Genomic DNA, 19,748 nt, shown 5'->3' with positions numbered 1-19,748 from the left:
TCTTTACGGGAGCAGAAAGCCTCATCTTTCTCCCGCAGAACAGCTGGTAGTTTTGAACTACTGACCTTGTGATTCGCAGCCCGATTAGTAACCACTACGCTACCATGTATATCTATGTGCTAAAATTTTGGCATAATTATTTGGTTTTCTAGGAGACCAAAGATAGTAAAAATCAGTTCAAGTTAAATAAGCAGGAGAGGGTTTGAGTTGGATAAGGAAAGATGGGTGAAATTCCAATGGTTGAAGAAAAGGCAGATTAGTGTTGTAACAAACAGGGTTTGGCAAAGCACAGCATGCAGATACAGAGGAAGCAACACTGAGTTGGCTGGTCTAGTCACCTAAATTCATACCAGAAATCAGTGTAAAGATGGTCTGGGTTCAAATTTGCATAGGGCCTTCAATGTCATGGACTTAAATAATCTAATAGGCAAATGTGGAGTTGTGGTTTATATGCTTTTCTAGCCATAACCTTTATAACTCCCTCCCACCAGATGATTGGGTGGGACCAGGCACATAGGGTGTATGGGACTCTAAAATGGGGATTGGTTGGTTTGGTCATCCCACTGGGTTTACAGTGAGCCATCTTAGGAGCAGAAATGGGGATGTTCATGATTATCAAGAAAGAAGAGCCAAGAACAGAGTGTTTCCTTTGGACCCTCAGATCCCTGTGTGCAGAAGCAGCAGTGGCAGAGATGGCAGCAGCATGGAGAGACAAAACAGTGGTTTCCCAGCCCACAAACCAAGTAAAGCTGTGTGTCTTCTGGCAGGAGACTGACTGGCTTATGGAATTGGGTTTCCTCTGAGCATTTATTAGACATACTAATAACAGCACTGTAACACTTGACTGAGCAGGGCAGAGGCAAATGGGCCATGTGGCTGAGAGGCCATGGATCAAAGAGAGGTGTGCCTATGGTATGGTTGACAACAGGCTCTCCTGATTAGACAAATGCTGTATCCTGAATTATACCCTATTAACTTTCCTAATAAACCCCATATTCATGCGTATTGTCTGCGAGTTCTGTGTGGCCACTGCAATGCATTACCAAACTCACTAGAGAAGTAGACAGTTTTGTGAGAGGAACACTTCACGTCAGAATAGGATAAAGAAGTTTGGAATGTGGAGGCATGTCTGACCTCTACCACACAGGAATCAGCTGTAGGCTGATTTTGAGCCTGATTCTCTTTTCCCGTTGTGAAGTCAGAGAAGGCCAGACAAGTCCCCACACCACTTTACAGGTGCCATTCAAGATTCTTGAGTAAGGAGGACATGATATGATGATAGAATATAATGGAAGGAGGGGACTGTATATAGAGAAGTCAAGGACAGTTGTAATAATATTTATACACTGATAAACAACTAATTTTAAAGCGATGCAAGTAGATTGACTTTAGAGATTTTGAAAAAAGAGTTGAAGTCCTAGATAAATTCAAGGTTATGTACCCAGGTGACTGAAAATAACGTGGCTCTTATAATCAAATTGAGGAATATTTAATTAGGGATACAGCTTAGGTCTTTGTATATTCGGATTAATTTTTTTAAATGAATTTTTTTTTTAACTTTTGAAATGACTCTGATTATTGCTAAGGTAAAAAGACACGTGGCTGGCCATTTTTCATATTGCTTACTTGAAGATTAACCTTTGCCAAGGCTCTATACACCCAATTAGTTCATAATTTTAATTGTCCTTTTAACTAGATTTTATACTAAAATTTTCATTTCATTTCATCCCAAACAAGTTCTTCCTCTTGACTTCTCTGATTTGGCTTAAAGTATCATAATTTTGTTATTCAGGATTAACTCATTTATTTCGAATCCCGCTTTTCCCTGTACTATATGCAATGATTTCTTATATCAATTCAACCTTTAAGATATCTTTATCTTTATTTTCTATTCCCTTCATTTGTCCTTGAGCTTAAGGGCTCTCTAGTTATCATCTGGGCTACTAGAATGGTCTCACTACTAGTATCTAAATCTTTTCTTATTCCAATACAATGTATACTTTGCTCCTAGATTATTTATTTCAGTATGTTGTGTTTGTTGTTGTGATGTGCCGTCGAGTTACTTCAGACCCATAATGACCCTCTATAGGGTTTCCAAGGGGCTGTTGGTAAGCTTGAACCGCCAACCTTGCAGTTCAAATGGCTTTGCAGTCTGGCACACTAACCCACAGCACCACAACAGGATTCTTTATTTTAGTATGGTGGTGGTGGTGATTATGTGCCATGGAGTTGGTTCCGACTCATAGCGACCCTGCAAAGAGTTTCCGAGACTATAAATCTTTATGGGAGCAGAAAGTCCTCATCTTTTTCCTGTGGAACTGCTGATCTTGAGGTTAACAGCTCGACTCATAACCACTCTGCTACCAGAGCACCTTTATATCAATATAGTTCCCCTGAATAAAATGGTTTCCACTTTTAAAAAGCTCATAGTCAGTGGTAGAGATACACATGTCTTCCAAAAATAAGATTATTCATTAAGCTATATAATTAATCTTCTGCTTTTAGTCCTCTAGGCACTTTGATTTTATGCCTTTGATAACTCAGACATTACTCTGATTTGCAGTCTTAGGATCCTTGGTGGCACTGTGTGTTAGATATAGGACTGTTATAGGGTTGATGGTTCTAACCCACTAGCCACTCCACAGGAGAAAATATTTACAACCTCAGAAACCCAATAAGGAGGGTTACTATGAGTCAGAACTGACTCAAGGGCAAAGGGTTTGGTTTTTTGATTCAGGATTCTCTAGATGATTGGAAAGTAAGTGTACAAACCAGAGTCTATCTGAAAGGTTAAGAGTTCCCCAACAGGTAAATCAGAACAATTCTGGTTTTGTTAGATATTGGGATTCTGCATAAGATTTCCATTAAAAAAAAAAAAAAAGTATATTCAATTGTTAAACACAAAACACTTAGTCCCCTCAGGGCAAACCTCCTTCCAAGACTAAGAATCAAGGGGAGTACAGGAGCAGGCATGTGGTTTTGCTGCTGAGCACGTTGGTCACCAATAATGGGAAGTGGGGAAAAACAGCAGTGAAGTTGTGAGCTAAGTCCGATCACGTTCAACCTGGGTTGAGATCTGGTTGGCCAGCAGTATGGTGAGACCTAGGGACTAATGGGCCCAGGGACAGGGACATGGCCACAGAGGACTAGAGTATAGATAGAAGCGTCGGCTGATATGAACTGAGGGGAGATGTACAAGAATACCCATACTTGCAGATAGTACCATTTGACCTAGTTTGATGGCTGGATGACCAGAAGTTAACTAGAGGAATAAAGAAGTGGGGAAAAAAGAATAATCCACTACAATTTGATGAACTTGACCTATACTTATGGATGCAGTAGCTCAAAAGAGAGAACGAATCTTTACTGTGAGGATCATTCCCACCTCCTTGGTACACAGGGTTGGCAGGGATGGGCAACTTAGACATTTGCTACCTAAAATGGGGGCGGGGGGCACTACAAAGGCAAGAAGTGACTGGCTTACAAACTTTCAAGAGGGAGCCTAGTTTCAGAGGGTGTAGGGGAAGGTAGAATCTTCACTGAGTGGTTTCTAACCTGTCTGGGCAGGGCTGGTGAAAGGAGATGGGGATAAGACTCTTGTGGTTCAATAGTGAATAATTGCTATCAGGACTGATTGTGAGTCTTGCAAATACAAAGGTAGACATTTTGTAACAAAAGGAGGGGAGTGGCTGATCTTGCAGTCCAGCAGTGGAGGACCCTGGGGCCATCAAGGGAGAAGAGTGGCCTGCGGGACCCTATTCAGAGAAGCAGCAACGCCAGAGATGGAGGCAGAGACAATGATGTGGTGAGATTGAGTGGCTGGGGACTCTGGACGAAGAGGGTCTGTGTGTTGATGGCCAGGGGGCAGGATTGTGAGGTGTACCCTTTGGCTGTTTGATGATGCATGCAGGGAATTATAATCATTGCAATGAAATGAAATAAGATAGGATGAATGTAAAGATAATGTTTTCCCATGTAAGCTATCACTTAATTCACAATAAAAACTGGAAAAAAAAAAAGCTTAAAAATAACTATTTCAGATCATTTCTATATTTGAAGTTACATACTATATGATTAACTAGTCATTTTTCCCGTTGTATTGTAAATGTCTTCAAGGAGCTCTGGTAGCCTAGTGGTTTCGAATCGGGCTGTTAACCTCAAGGTCAGCAGTTCGAAACTACCAGCTGTTCCGTAAGAGAAAGAGGAGGCTTTCTGTTCCTGTAAAGATTAACAGCCTCGGAAACCCTGTACAGAGTCACTATGAGTCGGAACCAACTCCATGGCACATAACAACAACAACAACATTGTAAATGTCTTCATGGCACAGATTATATTTTTGTATCACTGTATATTCAGCAGTGCCTTGAAATGCCTGGTACATAGGGGATATTAAAAAATAAAAACGTGTTGAACAGAAAGAAGTCTTTGCCTCCATGTACCACCATGGGGCAATCATTACATCCTGAACCTGAGTGAATACTTTTGGCCCAAACAAAATTTTGAAATTTGAAATGCCCTGTCATAAATTTTTGAAAAGCTCAATACAATAATGTTTATCAAGCACATAAATATACAATGTATTGTCCTAGTTAATGTAATGGAAATGGAGCCAGCTAAAAAAAAAAACATGTAAAGGTAGAATAACAAGGATTGTGTTGTAGCACAAATTCAAGAAAGGAACTTTAAAGGAGAAGGAGGTGACCACAAATTTCAAACCTGATCAACCCTTTGATATGAATAAGGTTTATGATAAAGATCTTTAATTATGCATCTTCCCTCCAGGACTATTGTCAGGATGAATACTTCTTGCAAAGGTTAAAGAATAAATCACATATTTGAAAGTTTGACAAAATAGTGTATGTTTAAAGGAAGCACAGTGGCAGGAGAAAAATCAGGAACAGAGAGGGAATATTTATCAGCTGAAGGAGTGTTATAAGTTGGAAAGGACGGGCAACTGTTATGGATTGAAACGTGCCCCCCACCCTACTTCCTTGAAAGTTATGTGGAAATCTTAACCCCTGTTATTGTTGTTGTTAATTGCTATCAAGTCAGTTCTGACCCATAGTGACCCCATATAGGATTTTCACAGAGTGGCTGGTGGGTTTGAACCTCTGACTGTGGGGTTAGTAGTCCAGTGCTTATTCTACAGCACCAAAGCAGGACTCCAACCTGTAAATATGACCAAACTTGAAAACAGTAGTTGTCTTTTGTTATGTTAATGTAGGCATTATCAGAGTAGTGTGGACCCTAAACTTAACCCCTTCAGAGTTGTTAAGTGCCATCAAGTTGGTTTTGATTCACACTGACCCAAAGAGCAGCTGGTGAGTTTGAACCGCTGACTTTGTGGTTAGCAGTCCAGTGCTTATCCTACAGTGCCACAACCTCTTCTGAATAGTGTCTTATAAAAAAAGTAGAATGGACATACACAGGGAAGAGACCATGTGAGGAACTATTTGTTGTTGCTAAGTGCCGTCGAGTCGGTTCCAAGCCACAGTGACCCTATATAGGGCTTCTGAGGACTGGCTAGTGAGTTTGAACTGCCAATCTTGTTGTTCAAACAAACTTTGCAGTCTAGTGCATTAACCCACAGCGCTATACTAGTACTCCGTGACCCAAGAAATGCTAAGGAATTCCTGAGGCTACTGACAAGGTTGTTGTTGTTAAGTGTCATTGAGTTGAGCCAACTCACAGTGACCCTGTTTCTGAGTGGCTGGTGGATTTGAACCGCTGACCTTATGGTTAGCATTCCAGTGTTGATGCTATAGTACCACACCAGGACTTCACTGATAAGATGGGACCCTCCTACAGAACTGATGAATGTATTCAGATTCCAGCCTTCAAAACTAAGACAATATATTTCTGTTCTTTAAAGTCATACACTTTGTGGTATTGTTGCTATGGGAGTACAAGATACCTATGACAGCAAGGTGGTTTTTATGTTCAATCATACAGCAGACTTTATTCTAGAAGAACAAAATATTTTTAAAAACGAACCAGGTTTTAAAAACTAGTTTCCTATGTTACTCGGTAGTAGACTTAGAGTTCCTACCTTCACCACTCTCCATGCCTTCTACAAAAATACCACCACATTGAGGAAGAATCCAGTATCGGCGTCTATAACGATCTTGGCCAAACATCACAGAACGTAAAGAGTGGGAAGCATCAAAGAGCTTCCGTCTGTACTGACTCTGTTGCTGTTAAAAAAAAAAAAAAAGAAGAAAGAAAATGATAGGCATAGTTAAATTGTGACTGTTTTAAAAATTAATATATAAATGACTTTATACTTATTATGATGTGCCTTTGAGTCAGTTCCAACTCACAGAGACCCTATATAGGGCTCCTGAGGAGTGGCTGGTAAGTTTGAAGTGCTGATCTTGTGATTCAAACCGACTTTGTAGTCCAGTGTTTTATCCTACAGTGCTACACCAGGACTCCATATATATACAGTGGTCTCATAGTATTTTTAAAACTCATTGTTGTTTCACAAAAAATTCATCTGAAGTTTCACTACTTCTACTGATGTTTAATTTGAATGATAAATAATAAATATACATAGTTTAAAAGTTCAATGCAAATAAAATTCACAAATATACAAATTTAAATTAAAATATAAGATGCTGAAACTATTACCATGAAATTCCACTTGAATATTCTAAGTGATTCATTCCAAGAAATAAAACTGTTTTAATAACACTTTGTATTTATATGAAGACCCTTTTTTCATAGGGCCTGAATAAGGTCAGTATCATGTCTTTAGAAGCTGGTTTTTCACCTTGCCATTACACTTTTCCGGTTTAATTCTGAGCATGCATCTAGAACCCCATACCTTCATTACTCACATTTGACTTAGGAACCAGATTCATTACTTCCATACAAAGGATTGAATTTAGCAAAAACTGAACCCAAAGTTAAGAATCACAAAATTTAAAGCAATGTAAAATTTGTTCTAAAACCAAAATGTGCTTACTTTACTTAATTTTTCAATCTGTTTTTCCAGCTCTTCAACACTTGCTGCTTGGTCATTTTCATCCTAGGCACAACACAAGACATCATTTATCTGGTTCTAACATCATAATGATTCAAACAGCAAATATTTAATACTATGAAATAAATGAGTAATCTGGTGAGGAGAGAAAACAAAATATTACATAAAACAAATACCAAATGGAAGAAAGTTATAAGGACACCTCCAGAAAAAGGTCATGAGATGATGTTTAGTAGGAATCTGTACCAAGATATATGGCTCTGTGGAAGAAGCCAATTAGCTTCTACACAATGATTGGGGATCTTATCAGAGAAAAGAGGGTCGAGCGTTCCACAAAGAGTGCAATACATAACTTGACAAGAAAGGTACGTGATGAGGTAGGGTGAGAGATGAGGCAAAAATGAATTTAGGGCTGTAAATACTTGGCAATGGACAACATGATCCTTTCAGGAAGCTTAAACATAAGAACTATGCTTTATAGAAATTAATCTGGAAATACTTGCAAAATGGTGAACAGCAGGGAAAGGACCAAAATGGACAAGAACAGCAGATAGACTATGCAATGATTCCAGAGGGCGGGGAATATGGGCATAAAAGAAAAGTTGTTGTTAGGTGCTGTTGAGTTGGTTCCAACTCAGAGTGACCATGTGCATAGGGTTTCCAAAGCTATAAATCTTTACAGGAGCAGAAAGTCTCATCTTTCTCCTGTGGAGCAGATGACGGGTTTGAAGTGTCAACCTTGCAGCTAGCATTCCAGTGCTTATCTTACAGTGCCACCTTCACGCCATAAAAGAAATGCTGTTGCTGTTGATTGCCATCGAGTTGGTTCTGACTCACAGACACCCTATATGGGAGTTCTGAGGTGCGGCTGGTGGGTTTGAACCACCAACCTTGTGGTTAGCAATCCAGTGCTTATCCTACAGCACCAAACCAGGACTCCGCCATAAAGAAAACAGAAAGAGAAAAAAAGAAAGGGATGCAAGCGATAGTACATAGTGAGAACTTGTAAGTCCTGGCAACTCATGGCTACGGGACAGGGAGGAGTAAGGGATAAATTGTGAATTTAAACTTTTAAACCTGGGAGCCTGGAAAAACAAAAACAAAACACTGGTCCATTAACTAAAGAAAGGAGCCATTTTTAGAGGAAGAGGGTAAGTTATATTCTGAATGTACAAATTTTAGAATAAAAACTTTCTCTAAGATATACAGTATTGATTTCAAAATGGAAAATCTGTATATAGTTATATGATACTTTCATTTTAGAAAATAAAAATATAAAAACTACTCCCAAAATATATGTTTTAGAGGGAAAGCATGAAGTAATAGAAAATACACAGTTCAGACTGTGCCACAGTACTTGGTCCCCAATAGAATTGGAAAAGAATATGGATAACTCAAATTCTTATTTAAAAAGAAAAAAAAACAACAACAGACAAACTGAAAGAGTTGAGAATAGAGGAACCTCTGACACTGTCACCCTGAGAAATCCTTTAAATAGAGAACTGAGCCTAGTCCCTGAGATCACCTTTTAGTGAAACAGCATAGTGGCACACAAAATACAGGATGTTACCTGTAAGATTAGCGTCCTGTTTAAAAACCATCAGTATGAGACCAAAAGGTCAACAATTTCTTAAAAGCAAAGCCGTGAAGATAAGGGGACAGGAAAACTAGAGTACTGTGTTGCAGACCGTGTAGGCCTGGTCAGAAGTTCAAGGCCCTATAGGCCCGAGTGTTACAGGTCGCAGGCTCTGAGGAACAGATCTAGCCACTTGGCAGTTAATAGCAAATTGTTTTTCATCTTAGTGTTCAATTATATTTATTAATTGCATACATGAAGCCCTTGATATCCACAGATAAATGTAATATTTTCCTAAAAGCCAAGATTGTAAAAATCCAAACAGGCAAAGTTCTTCCCTCAGAGAATTCATTCAAAGTAAATTGGGTGGCTCCCTGGTCTCTGTTCTAAGGACAATAGGAATGCCCTCTCTAAAGTGTTTCCAGGTATAGCCCATTCACCCAGGCGCCTCTTTTCCTGAAGAACCTGGGCTGTGCAGCTGACACAATGGGAATCCTCCCAATCCTCCTTTTCCTCCCCCCCATTTGAGGCTAGGTGCTAAAAGGTATGTTAATTAAGTTTGAGAAACCAGGTTGCGGTCGTGAGATTCGAACCTGCAAAGTATGATGTAAAGTTGCCTGAATGTCTGGAAAAGTAAGACTGACAGCTGTACCTTGTCTTAGTCCCTCCTAGCTTTATGTAAAGTACCTCCCTTAAATAAAACGTAGGCGCAGAACGAATCTATGTGCATTACGACTGGCAAGGCGTGCTTTACAGCATGCAGGGGGCTCAGTCCAGCCTCGCAACTATACTGCCTGTTTAGCTAAGATGTTTACTATGCAGGATATTACGGCCTTCATGGCTGAGATGTTTGCAACGCAGGATCTGCCTGATGCCAGGTCAGCATTCACCCTAGTTTCGGGTTGCCTCTTTGTCTCCCTCCTTCTGTTTTTCTGTGTATTCTTTTGCTATCCCTACCGCCGCCGGATATCCCCTCCTCGTGAACCAAACACTCGTGAACAACACAACTATGTCGAGGACAGTCCCTGACAGTACTGTAAACTAAAAGAACAAAATTAAAGAGACTGTTAGCATGCTATATTAAATATAAGCAATTTTGCTGAACAGTTTGTGTGGGAATTGTCTTAACTTGCTGTGTAAACGTTCACCAAATATAGGGACTTCGTTGGATCTCAGCTGCACATGATACTAATTTTCTAGGCTATTTCCTTTGTAAATTGGCAATAAAGTTATCTCTAACATGGAATTGTTGTGAGGGCTCAGTAAGAATAGATCTGAAAACAGCTAGAAGAGTTGTGGGCATATAAAAGATGAATAAGGTTTTTTTTTTTTCCTTTGGAAAATTATTTTATAATAAGATGTGTTACAGGATAAGTTTTAAAAACAAGAACTTAGTTTGAATGTTCACACTTTCCAGAAATAATTTTAAAAAGCCACACTGACACCAAATAGTATAGTCATCTACCCAATTCATTAAATTTAATGAAAGAGAGACCCAAATAGTTTTACCATTTTTATCCAGATTCTGTCATAAATTTGATTCAGTAAGTTACCATTGGCCTTGGCAAGGTGTTATTCTTACAGACTTCACTGATAAATTCATCCCTACAAGCTGTCTATTTTCATTTCTTCTGTAGGATGTAGGAAAGGAAAAAAGATATTTCTAGAATTCCTTAGCTGAACACTGCCAACTTTGATGGCAGAAGAAATACTTGTACAGTTGATCCTTGAACAGTTGTATGGACTGTACAGTTGATCCTTGAACAACAAAAATGTGTGATTCAGGGTCTACTTATATGCAGATTTAAAAATAAAAAGCCACGTAACTCTAATCATCTCTGTGTGAGTAGTTTGGCTCGTCAGTAAATTGTGTCTCTCACTAAAAATTAATCTTTCATGGTTCTCACGTATTTCCACCGTGTTTCCTGCAACACCATAAACCTTGACTAACACCATGGGTCCCATATGAAATGCCACTAGTGATGCTGGGAGTACTCCCAAGAAACAGAGACAAGTCAGGACACTACAAGAAAAAGCTGAATTGCTTGATGTGTACCAAATATTGACATGTGCAACTGCTCGTCATTTCAAGATAAATGAATCCAGCATGAGAATCACTGTTACAAAAAGCAAAGGCAATGTGAGAAGCTGTTGCTGCGGTGACATCAGCAAGCGCAGAAACAACTTTTCAACTTATTGAAAATGCAGTCCTTATGAGGCTGCAGTATATAAAACATACAGCGTACAAAATACATGCTAATCAACTGTTTATGTTACCAGTAAGGTTTCTGGCTAGCAACAGGTTATTAATAGCTGTTTTGGGGAAATAGAAAGTTGTATGTGGATTTATGATTGCACAGGGGTTGACACAATTAAAAACAACAAGTTTTCCCTGAACTTTTTGAAATCCCTTCATATACTGAGAGGGGGCTTCGGTGTCTTATTAATTCTTGATCAAGAGCCCAAGACTGGAGACATAATAACTGGTGGCTGACAAATATATACGTTTCAATAAACCTGACACTTTTAAAAGCATAAAGCACTGCAAAAATAAAAGATAGTATGTCCACAGAACAAAAGAGAATATCTGAATTCAGAATCAATAAAATTCTTTGGAAAATTCTCAAGTAATTACATAGAAAAATTTAACTCTTTATTCAGTGTAAGTGTCTTCTATGTGTACATATCCTGCTCATATTTATTTCATCATAACAAAAACATTATGAGATAAATATTTTAACATTTAAAAGAAATAATGTAAGTGTCAAAACCAGAACTCAAACTCAAGTCCAATTCATTCCAAATTGAGAGTTATTTTTCCATATGCTATGCAGTCTTTTAGCTAAGTATCAAAATCAATCTAAATCTGATTACCTCATCTTCACAGATATCAGTCTTCTTTCCTTTTTTGTCTTCTTTATCTTCTTCATCCTCATCATCTTCATCAGCTTGGTCATCACTATCATCGTCGTCATCATCATCATAATCACTGTCTCCTCCCTTTCTTCTTCTCTTGCGACCTGGAGTAGGTGTGCCCAAGGGATGCTGTTCTTCTCCAAGATCAATGCTACCTGAAGCGTCCCTTTTGCCCGTTTTCTTAGCATGAATGATTCTGAGCCTATTATAAAGATGACAAGAATCATGATTATGGAAGAAAAGGTTTCTCTCGTGCACTTTTAAAAGAGCATAACATGAGGTTTAAGCAAAAATATCTTATGGTATTCCCCCATTAAACAAAAATCAGTAATAATATAAAGTGTTGTTGTTGTTGCTTAAGTTCCATCCAGTTGGTTCCGACTCACAGAGACCCTGTACGGAGTTTCCGAGGAGTGGCTGGTGAGTTTGAATCGCCGACCTTACAGTTCAAACCAACCTTGAGGTTTAGTGCTTATCAAAATTAGAATTAGGAAAAATTTTTTAAATGTTCACACAAAGTACAGATTATACTAACTTGTAAGAGTTATTTTACATTTCTCTTTGGAATTAAGCCATGTTAAAAAAAAACAACAACTTAGAAAGCTGAAAAGATTCACTCTAATAATGGCCAAGTGGTAATTTCTGATCCCATGCTATCAGATTGAATTTCAATTCAAATTACTGTAAAGAAACTATCCTACTAGCATAGAGGTTGATTTCAGCATATTATATTTCCTGGCAGGGAGCTAATTAAGTTTTAATGTTGAATAACTTTGGCCATATTAGACTCTCTTCAAAAACAAACTTTAATTAGAAAGCAATTAAGAAAGAGTAGTAGTTCCAGATTCTATTCATGACAAAAACAATATAACAGCAACAAAATCTTTTAAAATTTGATTGCTTGACTGCGTTGGAAGAAAGAAGCTGAACTGACTTTCTTACAAGTTTGAAGTCTATAAGCTCAGTGAATCTCATTATAGCTTCTGTCCACTGCAAATTCTGGTCCTGAGCTTTCTTAATTTCATATTCCATTCTAATTACCCTTTCTAATTCTTATATAAAATAAATTCGAATTTCTGACTTTGCCATCTGTATGTTTTACTAGGACAGTTGAACAAACAGGAAACAGTAATTTTAATAAAATAGGACTTACTTGCGAAGTTTACCTTCTACCACCCACTTATCTCTCCTCAAGTTTGACATATAATCAATGTTCTTGTCGATTTCACTGCCAATGCACAAATTAATTAAGAGATAAATTAATCCCAATTAAGTCAAGGCATTTTTGTAAGTAAAAATAAACTGATAGTGTGTGTATATATGTATATGAATGTATTTATATATACATACACACATATGCTGAAAGGTTATACTTTCTTCAATGCATATAACATTAGTATTATTTTAAAAAATACATTGTAGTTTTCCACCTTAAAGCAAGAAGAATTACAGCATTCAAGTCTTGGCTTGCATATACTTGACATCTGGTCATTTCTAAAACCACAACAATAAATCAGAACATACATGAATATTTACATATGTACAGATAGATACAATGTTGTTGAGTGCCATCAAGTCAGTTTAAGGAACAGAAAGCCTCATTTTTCTCCTGCAGAGCAGTAGCTGGTGATCTCCAACCACCAAGCTTGTGGCTACCAGTTCAGTGCTTACCCTACATAGCCACAGCCTCCCTACATATATACATTATATACATTATACATGTAAATGCACAAACTGGACTGCTAAGCGCAAGGTTGGTGATTCAAACCCACCAATCCCTCCTCGGAAACCCTATATATGTTTGCTGTGAATTGGAACAGACTTGACAGTACTTAGTAACAACAAATGTCCAAACAGAAGTTATAAGTATTATTATAGTTGATGATAGCATGAAGTAAAGCAGTGAGTGGACCATTCCTCCTTGTAAGACAAGTCACATATACACTTTATATTGAATCTGTATGTGTGTGTGTTTAAAACATTACCATTTGTTGTCAAACTCATGCTTAATGAAATTATACACTGATGAAATTTTGAAACTTAAATATTATCATACTTTTGGGAAATGATTATCAATGAATAGAAAAAGCAATGTTGTTGTTGTTGTTGTGTGCCGTGGAGTTGGTTCTGACTCATAGCAACCCTGTACAGGGTTTCTGAGGCTGTAAACCTTTACAGGAGCAAAAAGCCTCATCTTTCTCCTGTGAAACAGCTAGAAAACTAATATTAATACAATATCATAGCTAAGATATAAATAAGCAAACTTAAAATGTTCTGAAATGATAGAAATACCTGGCTTTGATTATTTATATTAACTCTGTTCCTAGAAAGGTAAATGACTAACAAGATCTGAAAATAATGCGAAACAACAACGTGAACATGAACTTGTTCACCAAATCTTAAAAGTTTAAAGTGAAAGACTTACTTTGAATCTTAAATGAGATTAATCACTTTTTTTTAAAAAGTACTGATTAGTACACTGATAAGCCAATACTCTAAAGTTGTATTGTTGTTGTTGTTGTTAAGTGCCGTTGAGTCGGTTCCGACCCATAGCGACCCTGTACAGGGTTTCCGAGGGTGTAAATCTTTACGGGAGTAGAAAGCCTCATCTTTCTCCCGCGGAGCAGCTGGTAGTTTCGAACCGCTGACTTAAGGTTCGCAGCCCGATTCATAACCACTACGCTACCAGAGCTCATACAATAAAATAAAAAGTGCTACAATTTGAGGAACTTGATCTATGCTTATCAATATAGTAGCTCAAAACACCAACTGAGAAGGAAGGAGTCTTCACATCAAGGATCAATCCCATCCCCTCTGTACATAGGGTTGATAGGGACAGGCAACTAAGAAACTGACTTACAAGTCTTCAAGAGGGACTTTAGTTTCAGAGTATGCATGGGAAGGTAAAACCCCCACTGAATAGTTTTCATCTTGTCTAGCTGGGTCTAGTGAAAGGAGATGGGGATACGATTCTTATGATTCAATAGTAAGTAACTGTTATCATAACTAATTGCAAATGTCACAATTGTAAAGGTAGAAGTTTTGTAATAAAAATGGGGGAGTAGTTAATCTTACAGTCCAGGCACAGAGGACCCTAAGACCATCAAGGAAGAAGACAACGAGCGGAAAGTGGGATCCTATCCAGAGAAGCAGTGACACCAGAGATGGAGACAGAGAGGAGTATATGGAAAGAGAGCAGCTGAAGACTCTAGACTCATGGAAAGAGAAAGACAATGTGCTGCCAGCTACGAGCAGGCTTGTAGAAAGTGCCTTTTGGTTGTTTAAATGATTATTATTCTTGAGTGCTTTTGTGTACATTAAAAAAAACACAACAACAAACAGAGGGAAATACTGTTGAATGATGACACATTGGGCGGGAGGGGTTATAAACATTACAATGAAACGAAATATGATAGGATGAATGTAAAGCCGATGTTCTCCCATGTACACTATCACTCAATTCACAATAAAAACTTAAAAAAAAAAAAAAATAGTTGGATAGTTCTATGAATATATACCAAGGAAAATTCTGTGTCCTCAAAAAGATTTCAAGGAAAACAATTCTGTATTGTTGCAATGGTGCTGGATAATGGAACCACCACAAGGAAAAACAAATTTTTTTCCAGTGTACAGAGAATAAAATTATTTAGTAAACAAATCAGGTTACCAAGACTATATACAGTATGATTCATATTTTCTTTTCAAAAGACTAGAATGAAGTACACATTAAAATAGTATTAGTGGTCATTTCTGAATAGTGAGATTATAATACTGAGTATAATACTAATTTTCTTCTTTGTGCTAGTCCATAACTTATACATTTTTGCCAAGTAATTTACAAAACTGTGCAATCAGACAAATTAAAACCAGAAAAAACTAGGAATGTGCTCACCTCACCACACTCTTGCTGCACGCTAGTTCATTGATCAGGAAAGCCAGAACTGAGGCTTTCTGTGCTGGGGTGTGAGCCTGAAAAGCTTTGGTCTTCAGGCTTTCAGTAAGCTCAGTTTGTCCACAATGGGCTTCCATAAAAATCTGCAAAATCTCGGAAACATTGTCTCGATTCACACCGACATTCAGCAAATGCTCTCCAAGAGCTGTTTTGGCCTACAAACATTTGATGTTTTTATCAGTACTGATCATAACCATTTATAACACAAAACAATACAACTGAAAAATACTGGTGTTATATGGTTTACATGTTACTGACAAGGACTTTATTATCATTTTTCATGAAGCGAAGATTAAAATAGGCAACAGGTGGTAGAAAAGTGCTCAAATACTTCTATCTTTCGGTTCCCTCTTTCAACCCTTGGTTAAAAATCAGGCAGGGTGAAGAATAAGTATATTCATGTGTAACAGAAGTTACAAATCAACTTTTCTGACAACAGAAACTGTCCTAAACTTTTCCCAGGGTTTGTTGTTGTTGTTGTTAAGTGCCATCAAGTGGGTTCCAACTCATAGCGACCCTGTATAGGGTTTCCAAGGAGTGGCTGGTGAGTGTGAACCACCCACCTTGTGGTTCAAACCAACCTTTCGGCCCACCAGGACTCCCAGGGTGGTGTGGTTCAAATGCACTATCACTGCTGTCATTTTTTCTGGCTTATGGTGTCATGGGCTTCATTGCCTGGCCCACTGAATGAATGGGGAGATGAAGGAAAATCTACAGGTGCATCTGGAAGACCTTTTCTCTTCAATATCATCAGAGCAAAGCTGATTGGATATATGAGTTGGAATTAAGTTCAATTAGAATTTATTGCGTATCCTCTGAGCAGTTCAGAGTCTAATGAGCTGGTCTGTAGTGTCTTTATCAACCTCAGTTATTCACAGTGAGTCAGAGAGAACAAAGTATATCTTCAGAAGGTACACACAATTTCTAATTGTTTTATGAATTCTCTGGTTTTGCTGAACACCACTTCAGTATTTCTTCAAACCAGTTTGGTCTTTGCCTAAAGTTAGAGAAGCTCTTGGGAACAGTGACATTCCTCAGACGTTTTAAATCAGGTGTTTCTAGGTTTGTATCACATGTAACCAGAAGTAAATCTACATTTAACCCTGTGAAACATTATATGGAAAAAAACTCGACCAGTCTACATAATCCTCTGTTAATATTCTAAAGCTAGCCACCAATCAACTGATACTAAGAATTTTACGTTTTTTTGGTTTTTGTTTTGTTTTACATTTTGGATTTTTTTACCTTGTATCCTGTAATTAGACCTGGATCACATACAGCAGCAGAGAGGAGCCTCACAAGCAAGTCTTGTACTTCACCCATGCTGTCCCCTACATTTAGCAATCCCTCTTGAAGAACACTCAGGTTTGGAACATCAATATTCACATCAAAGCCCAAAACTTTACCAAAGTTTCGTAAGAACTGCACCACCATGAGACAGTCAGAAAATGTACTTCCAGAGAGAGCAAGTCCTGGAATACGAGGCAACTCTGGCAAAGGCTGGAAGTAAAATAAATACAAAGATGAAATCAAAAGAAAATTCAAAATTTAAAGAACCATCATTTTCTAAATTACCATAACCTGTTTTCTCTATTACCAGTGGTTTGACCTTTGCATGGTAAACTCCCAGGAAGCATTTCTGCATAGAGCCTTGAACACACATAACTATTCAATAAATTTTGGATGAACTCAATATGAACTTCTTGTTATGTGCTATTGAGTTGGTTTTAACTTATAGCAACTCAGTATAGGGTTTCTAAGGAGTGTCTGGGGGCCTGAACTGCCAAACTTGCAGTTAGCAGTCCAATACTTATCCCCAGTGCCACACCAGGGACTCCAAATATGAATTTAGAACTCTGCAAAAAAGAACACTAACTTTAATGAATGTATACTTTGATAAAACATAGATTATATAACTGAAGCAAAAGTACATAAACATCTAAGAAATAAATATTTCAATACTGCTTTACCATGGGCATATTTAGTAGGGTATATCACTAATTTATTCTAATGATGGAGACTAATTTATAAGTCACACCTTTTTAGCAGCTCAGAAACTAACTCAGACATCTGTGGTCTGTATAGTTAGAGAATGTGTTACCATCTGTGGTTAATGAATGCAGATAAATTACTAGGCCTACATGGTCCTGGTGTGACGCTGTAGGATAAGCGCTTGACTGCTAACTACAAGGTCAGCAGTTCAAACCCACTAGCCTTGGAAACTTGATACACGGCACTTATTAACAACAACAACAACACTTGATCAGACCCATGACCATGAACATGAACTCAGTTATAATGCAACCTGTATTCAGTTTTCTCTGCATGTAGTTAAATATTAAGTTTGAATACCAAAGAGAAAAAAAAAAACAAAACTGTCTCTGTTGAAATATGTTCACATATTAACTCCTTAAACATATTCACTTCTCAAATATTTTCACATATTAACATTTCGATGATTAAACTGTAGTATATGTTTGTTACTGCTTTTTTAAAAAAATCAATAAATAGGTAAGCTAAATTAAAAACATTTTTGCCCATGGATGGGACTCAATAAAACTACTTGAAATTTTGACTGGGATAAAAACAACCCAGTGACATGTAAATATTTTTATTTATCTGAATTAGTAGTCCTTGTTCACAAATATTTCTCCATCCTACACTTACTGCTACAACCTTCCAAAGCCTTTTATCTACTAATATTATGTGGAGTGTAGAATTATGGATAACAGCTAATACCATACAAATGTTTTACGTTTCATGTCTGAGTTTCCTTTTTACTTGAACTGTATCAGACACACGAATTTCCATATAATTCTAACATAATTTACATGACAAAGCTAAGAAAAGCATGCCTCAAAGTGGACTTAAATACTTGATCTTTATATATTTACAATGTGTGTAATTTAAATAAAAATAAAAGATGCAAGAAAATAAAGCACATTTAGAATTTTAAAAACTTTGCTATGAGGTTATTATATGTGTTAATGTACATACAGGCAGTCCTTGGGTTAAGAGGGTCCAATTTATATACAACTCATAATTACAAACCAATCACTGCAAAGCTTATCATACCAAAAATTCACTGGTTTGTAATATCAAATGGGTACTACTTTGCAAAATTCATCAAAGTGTCATTACTTTATTACTATATTAAAGATGTTTTCATGTATCTGGGAGTAATTCTTTAATTTTTTTCCAATGAACGGTACACTATATACTAAGACAAACATTTGACTAATTGGACTTATATACGAATCATATCTAACTCTTCTCACATATGTACAAATTTGACTTAATGGCAGATTTAGAAATTATATTAGTTCTTAATCCAGGGGTTGCCTGCAACAGTAACGTACTTAGGAAATTTTAAAACACCTAGATGACTAAAACCACTAAGCACACTTTTCAGTTTTATTTAAAATCATGTGCATTAAGTAAATATAATATTAATATAATCCAATTTATAGGTTGTTAAAATTTTGCTTTAAGCACATTAGATAATAACTTACATAAATCAAGGGATAATCATTATTTATATCTGAGATGAATATGGTATATAAGTGAATATGGATACAGGGGACTTAGCACAATAAGTTATTGCAATAGTATAATGTTGCTGTTAAGTGCTGTCGAATCAATTCTGACCCACAGTGACCCTGTACAGGGTTTCCGAGGAGCAGATGGTGGATTAGAACTGCTGACCTTGTGATTTGCAATCCAGTGCTTATCCTACAGCACTATACCAGGAATCCAAGAGTATAGTAGAGATGACATATGTTATTAATATCATTTTCTACAAGTACTGTCTTCTGAAATGCAGTCAAAATCATTGATATTTACTCACAAGTATGTGAAATCACATTGGGTGCCAAGATTATTTTGATCTTTCTAAATCTCCACTTTGCTATATTTTAACCACTTTAATGTGAGAGGGCTTAAAAAATTTCATGTGAAAATTTAATTAAAAGATAATGATATTTTTTTCATGAACTTTTTGAAGATCTTTCTTATATGAAGCACTATGGAAGAGAAAACACACAAGAAGTACTTTGTTGTTAAGTGCCATCGAGTTGGTTCCAACTCATAGAGACCCTATGTAGGATTTCTAAGGAGAAGCTGGTGGGTTTGAACCACTGACCTTACAGTTTGTAGTCCAGTATTTACCATACAGTGCTACAGCAGGACTCTAAGAAGTACTTTTTGTTGTTGCTAAGTCCCATCAAGTTGATTCTAATTCAGAGTAACCTTGTAATAGGGTTTCTAAGGAGCAACTTGTAGGTTTGAACATCCAACCTTGTAGTTAAAAGTCCAGTGCT

The 19,748-nt window shown here is 37.2% G+C and overlaps 1 protein-coding gene across 1 annotated transcript in view; it reads right to left on the bottom strand.

Moving 5' to 3' along the window:
• The window catches only part of BAZ2B (bromodomain adjacent to zinc finger domain, 2B), a 159,875-nt gene that overhangs the window by 23,455 nt on the left and 116,672 nt on the right, over nt 1–19,748 (bottom strand). Inside the window, exons 20-25 of the mRNA XM_006872029.1 lie at nt 16,675–16,929; nt 15,370–15,584; nt 12,631–12,705; nt 11,436–11,679; nt 6,968–7,030; nt 6,050–6,194 (exon numbers count right to left, since the gene is read on the bottom strand). Of these exons, the coding sequence (XP_006872091.1) occupies nt 6,050–6,194; nt 6,968–7,030; nt 11,436–11,679; nt 12,631–12,705; nt 15,370–15,584; nt 16,675–16,929 (997 nt within the window). The remainder of the gene's footprint in view (nt 1–6,049; nt 6,195–6,967; nt 7,031–11,435; nt 11,680–12,630; nt 12,706–15,369; nt 15,585–16,674; nt 16,930–19,748) is intronic.

The sequence above is a fragment of the Chrysochloris asiatica genome, unplaced genomic scaffold (genome assembly GCF_000296735.1).
Source record: "Chrysochloris asiatica unplaced genomic scaffold, ChrAsi1.0 scaffold00181, whole genome shotgun sequence".
Classification (NCBI taxonomy): Eukaryota; Metazoa; Chordata; class Mammalia; order Afrosoricida; family Chrysochloridae; genus Chrysochloris; species Chrysochloris asiatica.
Note: the sequence above shows the minus strand (reverse complement) of the source record. Positions and strands in the feature narration are given on the sequence as shown.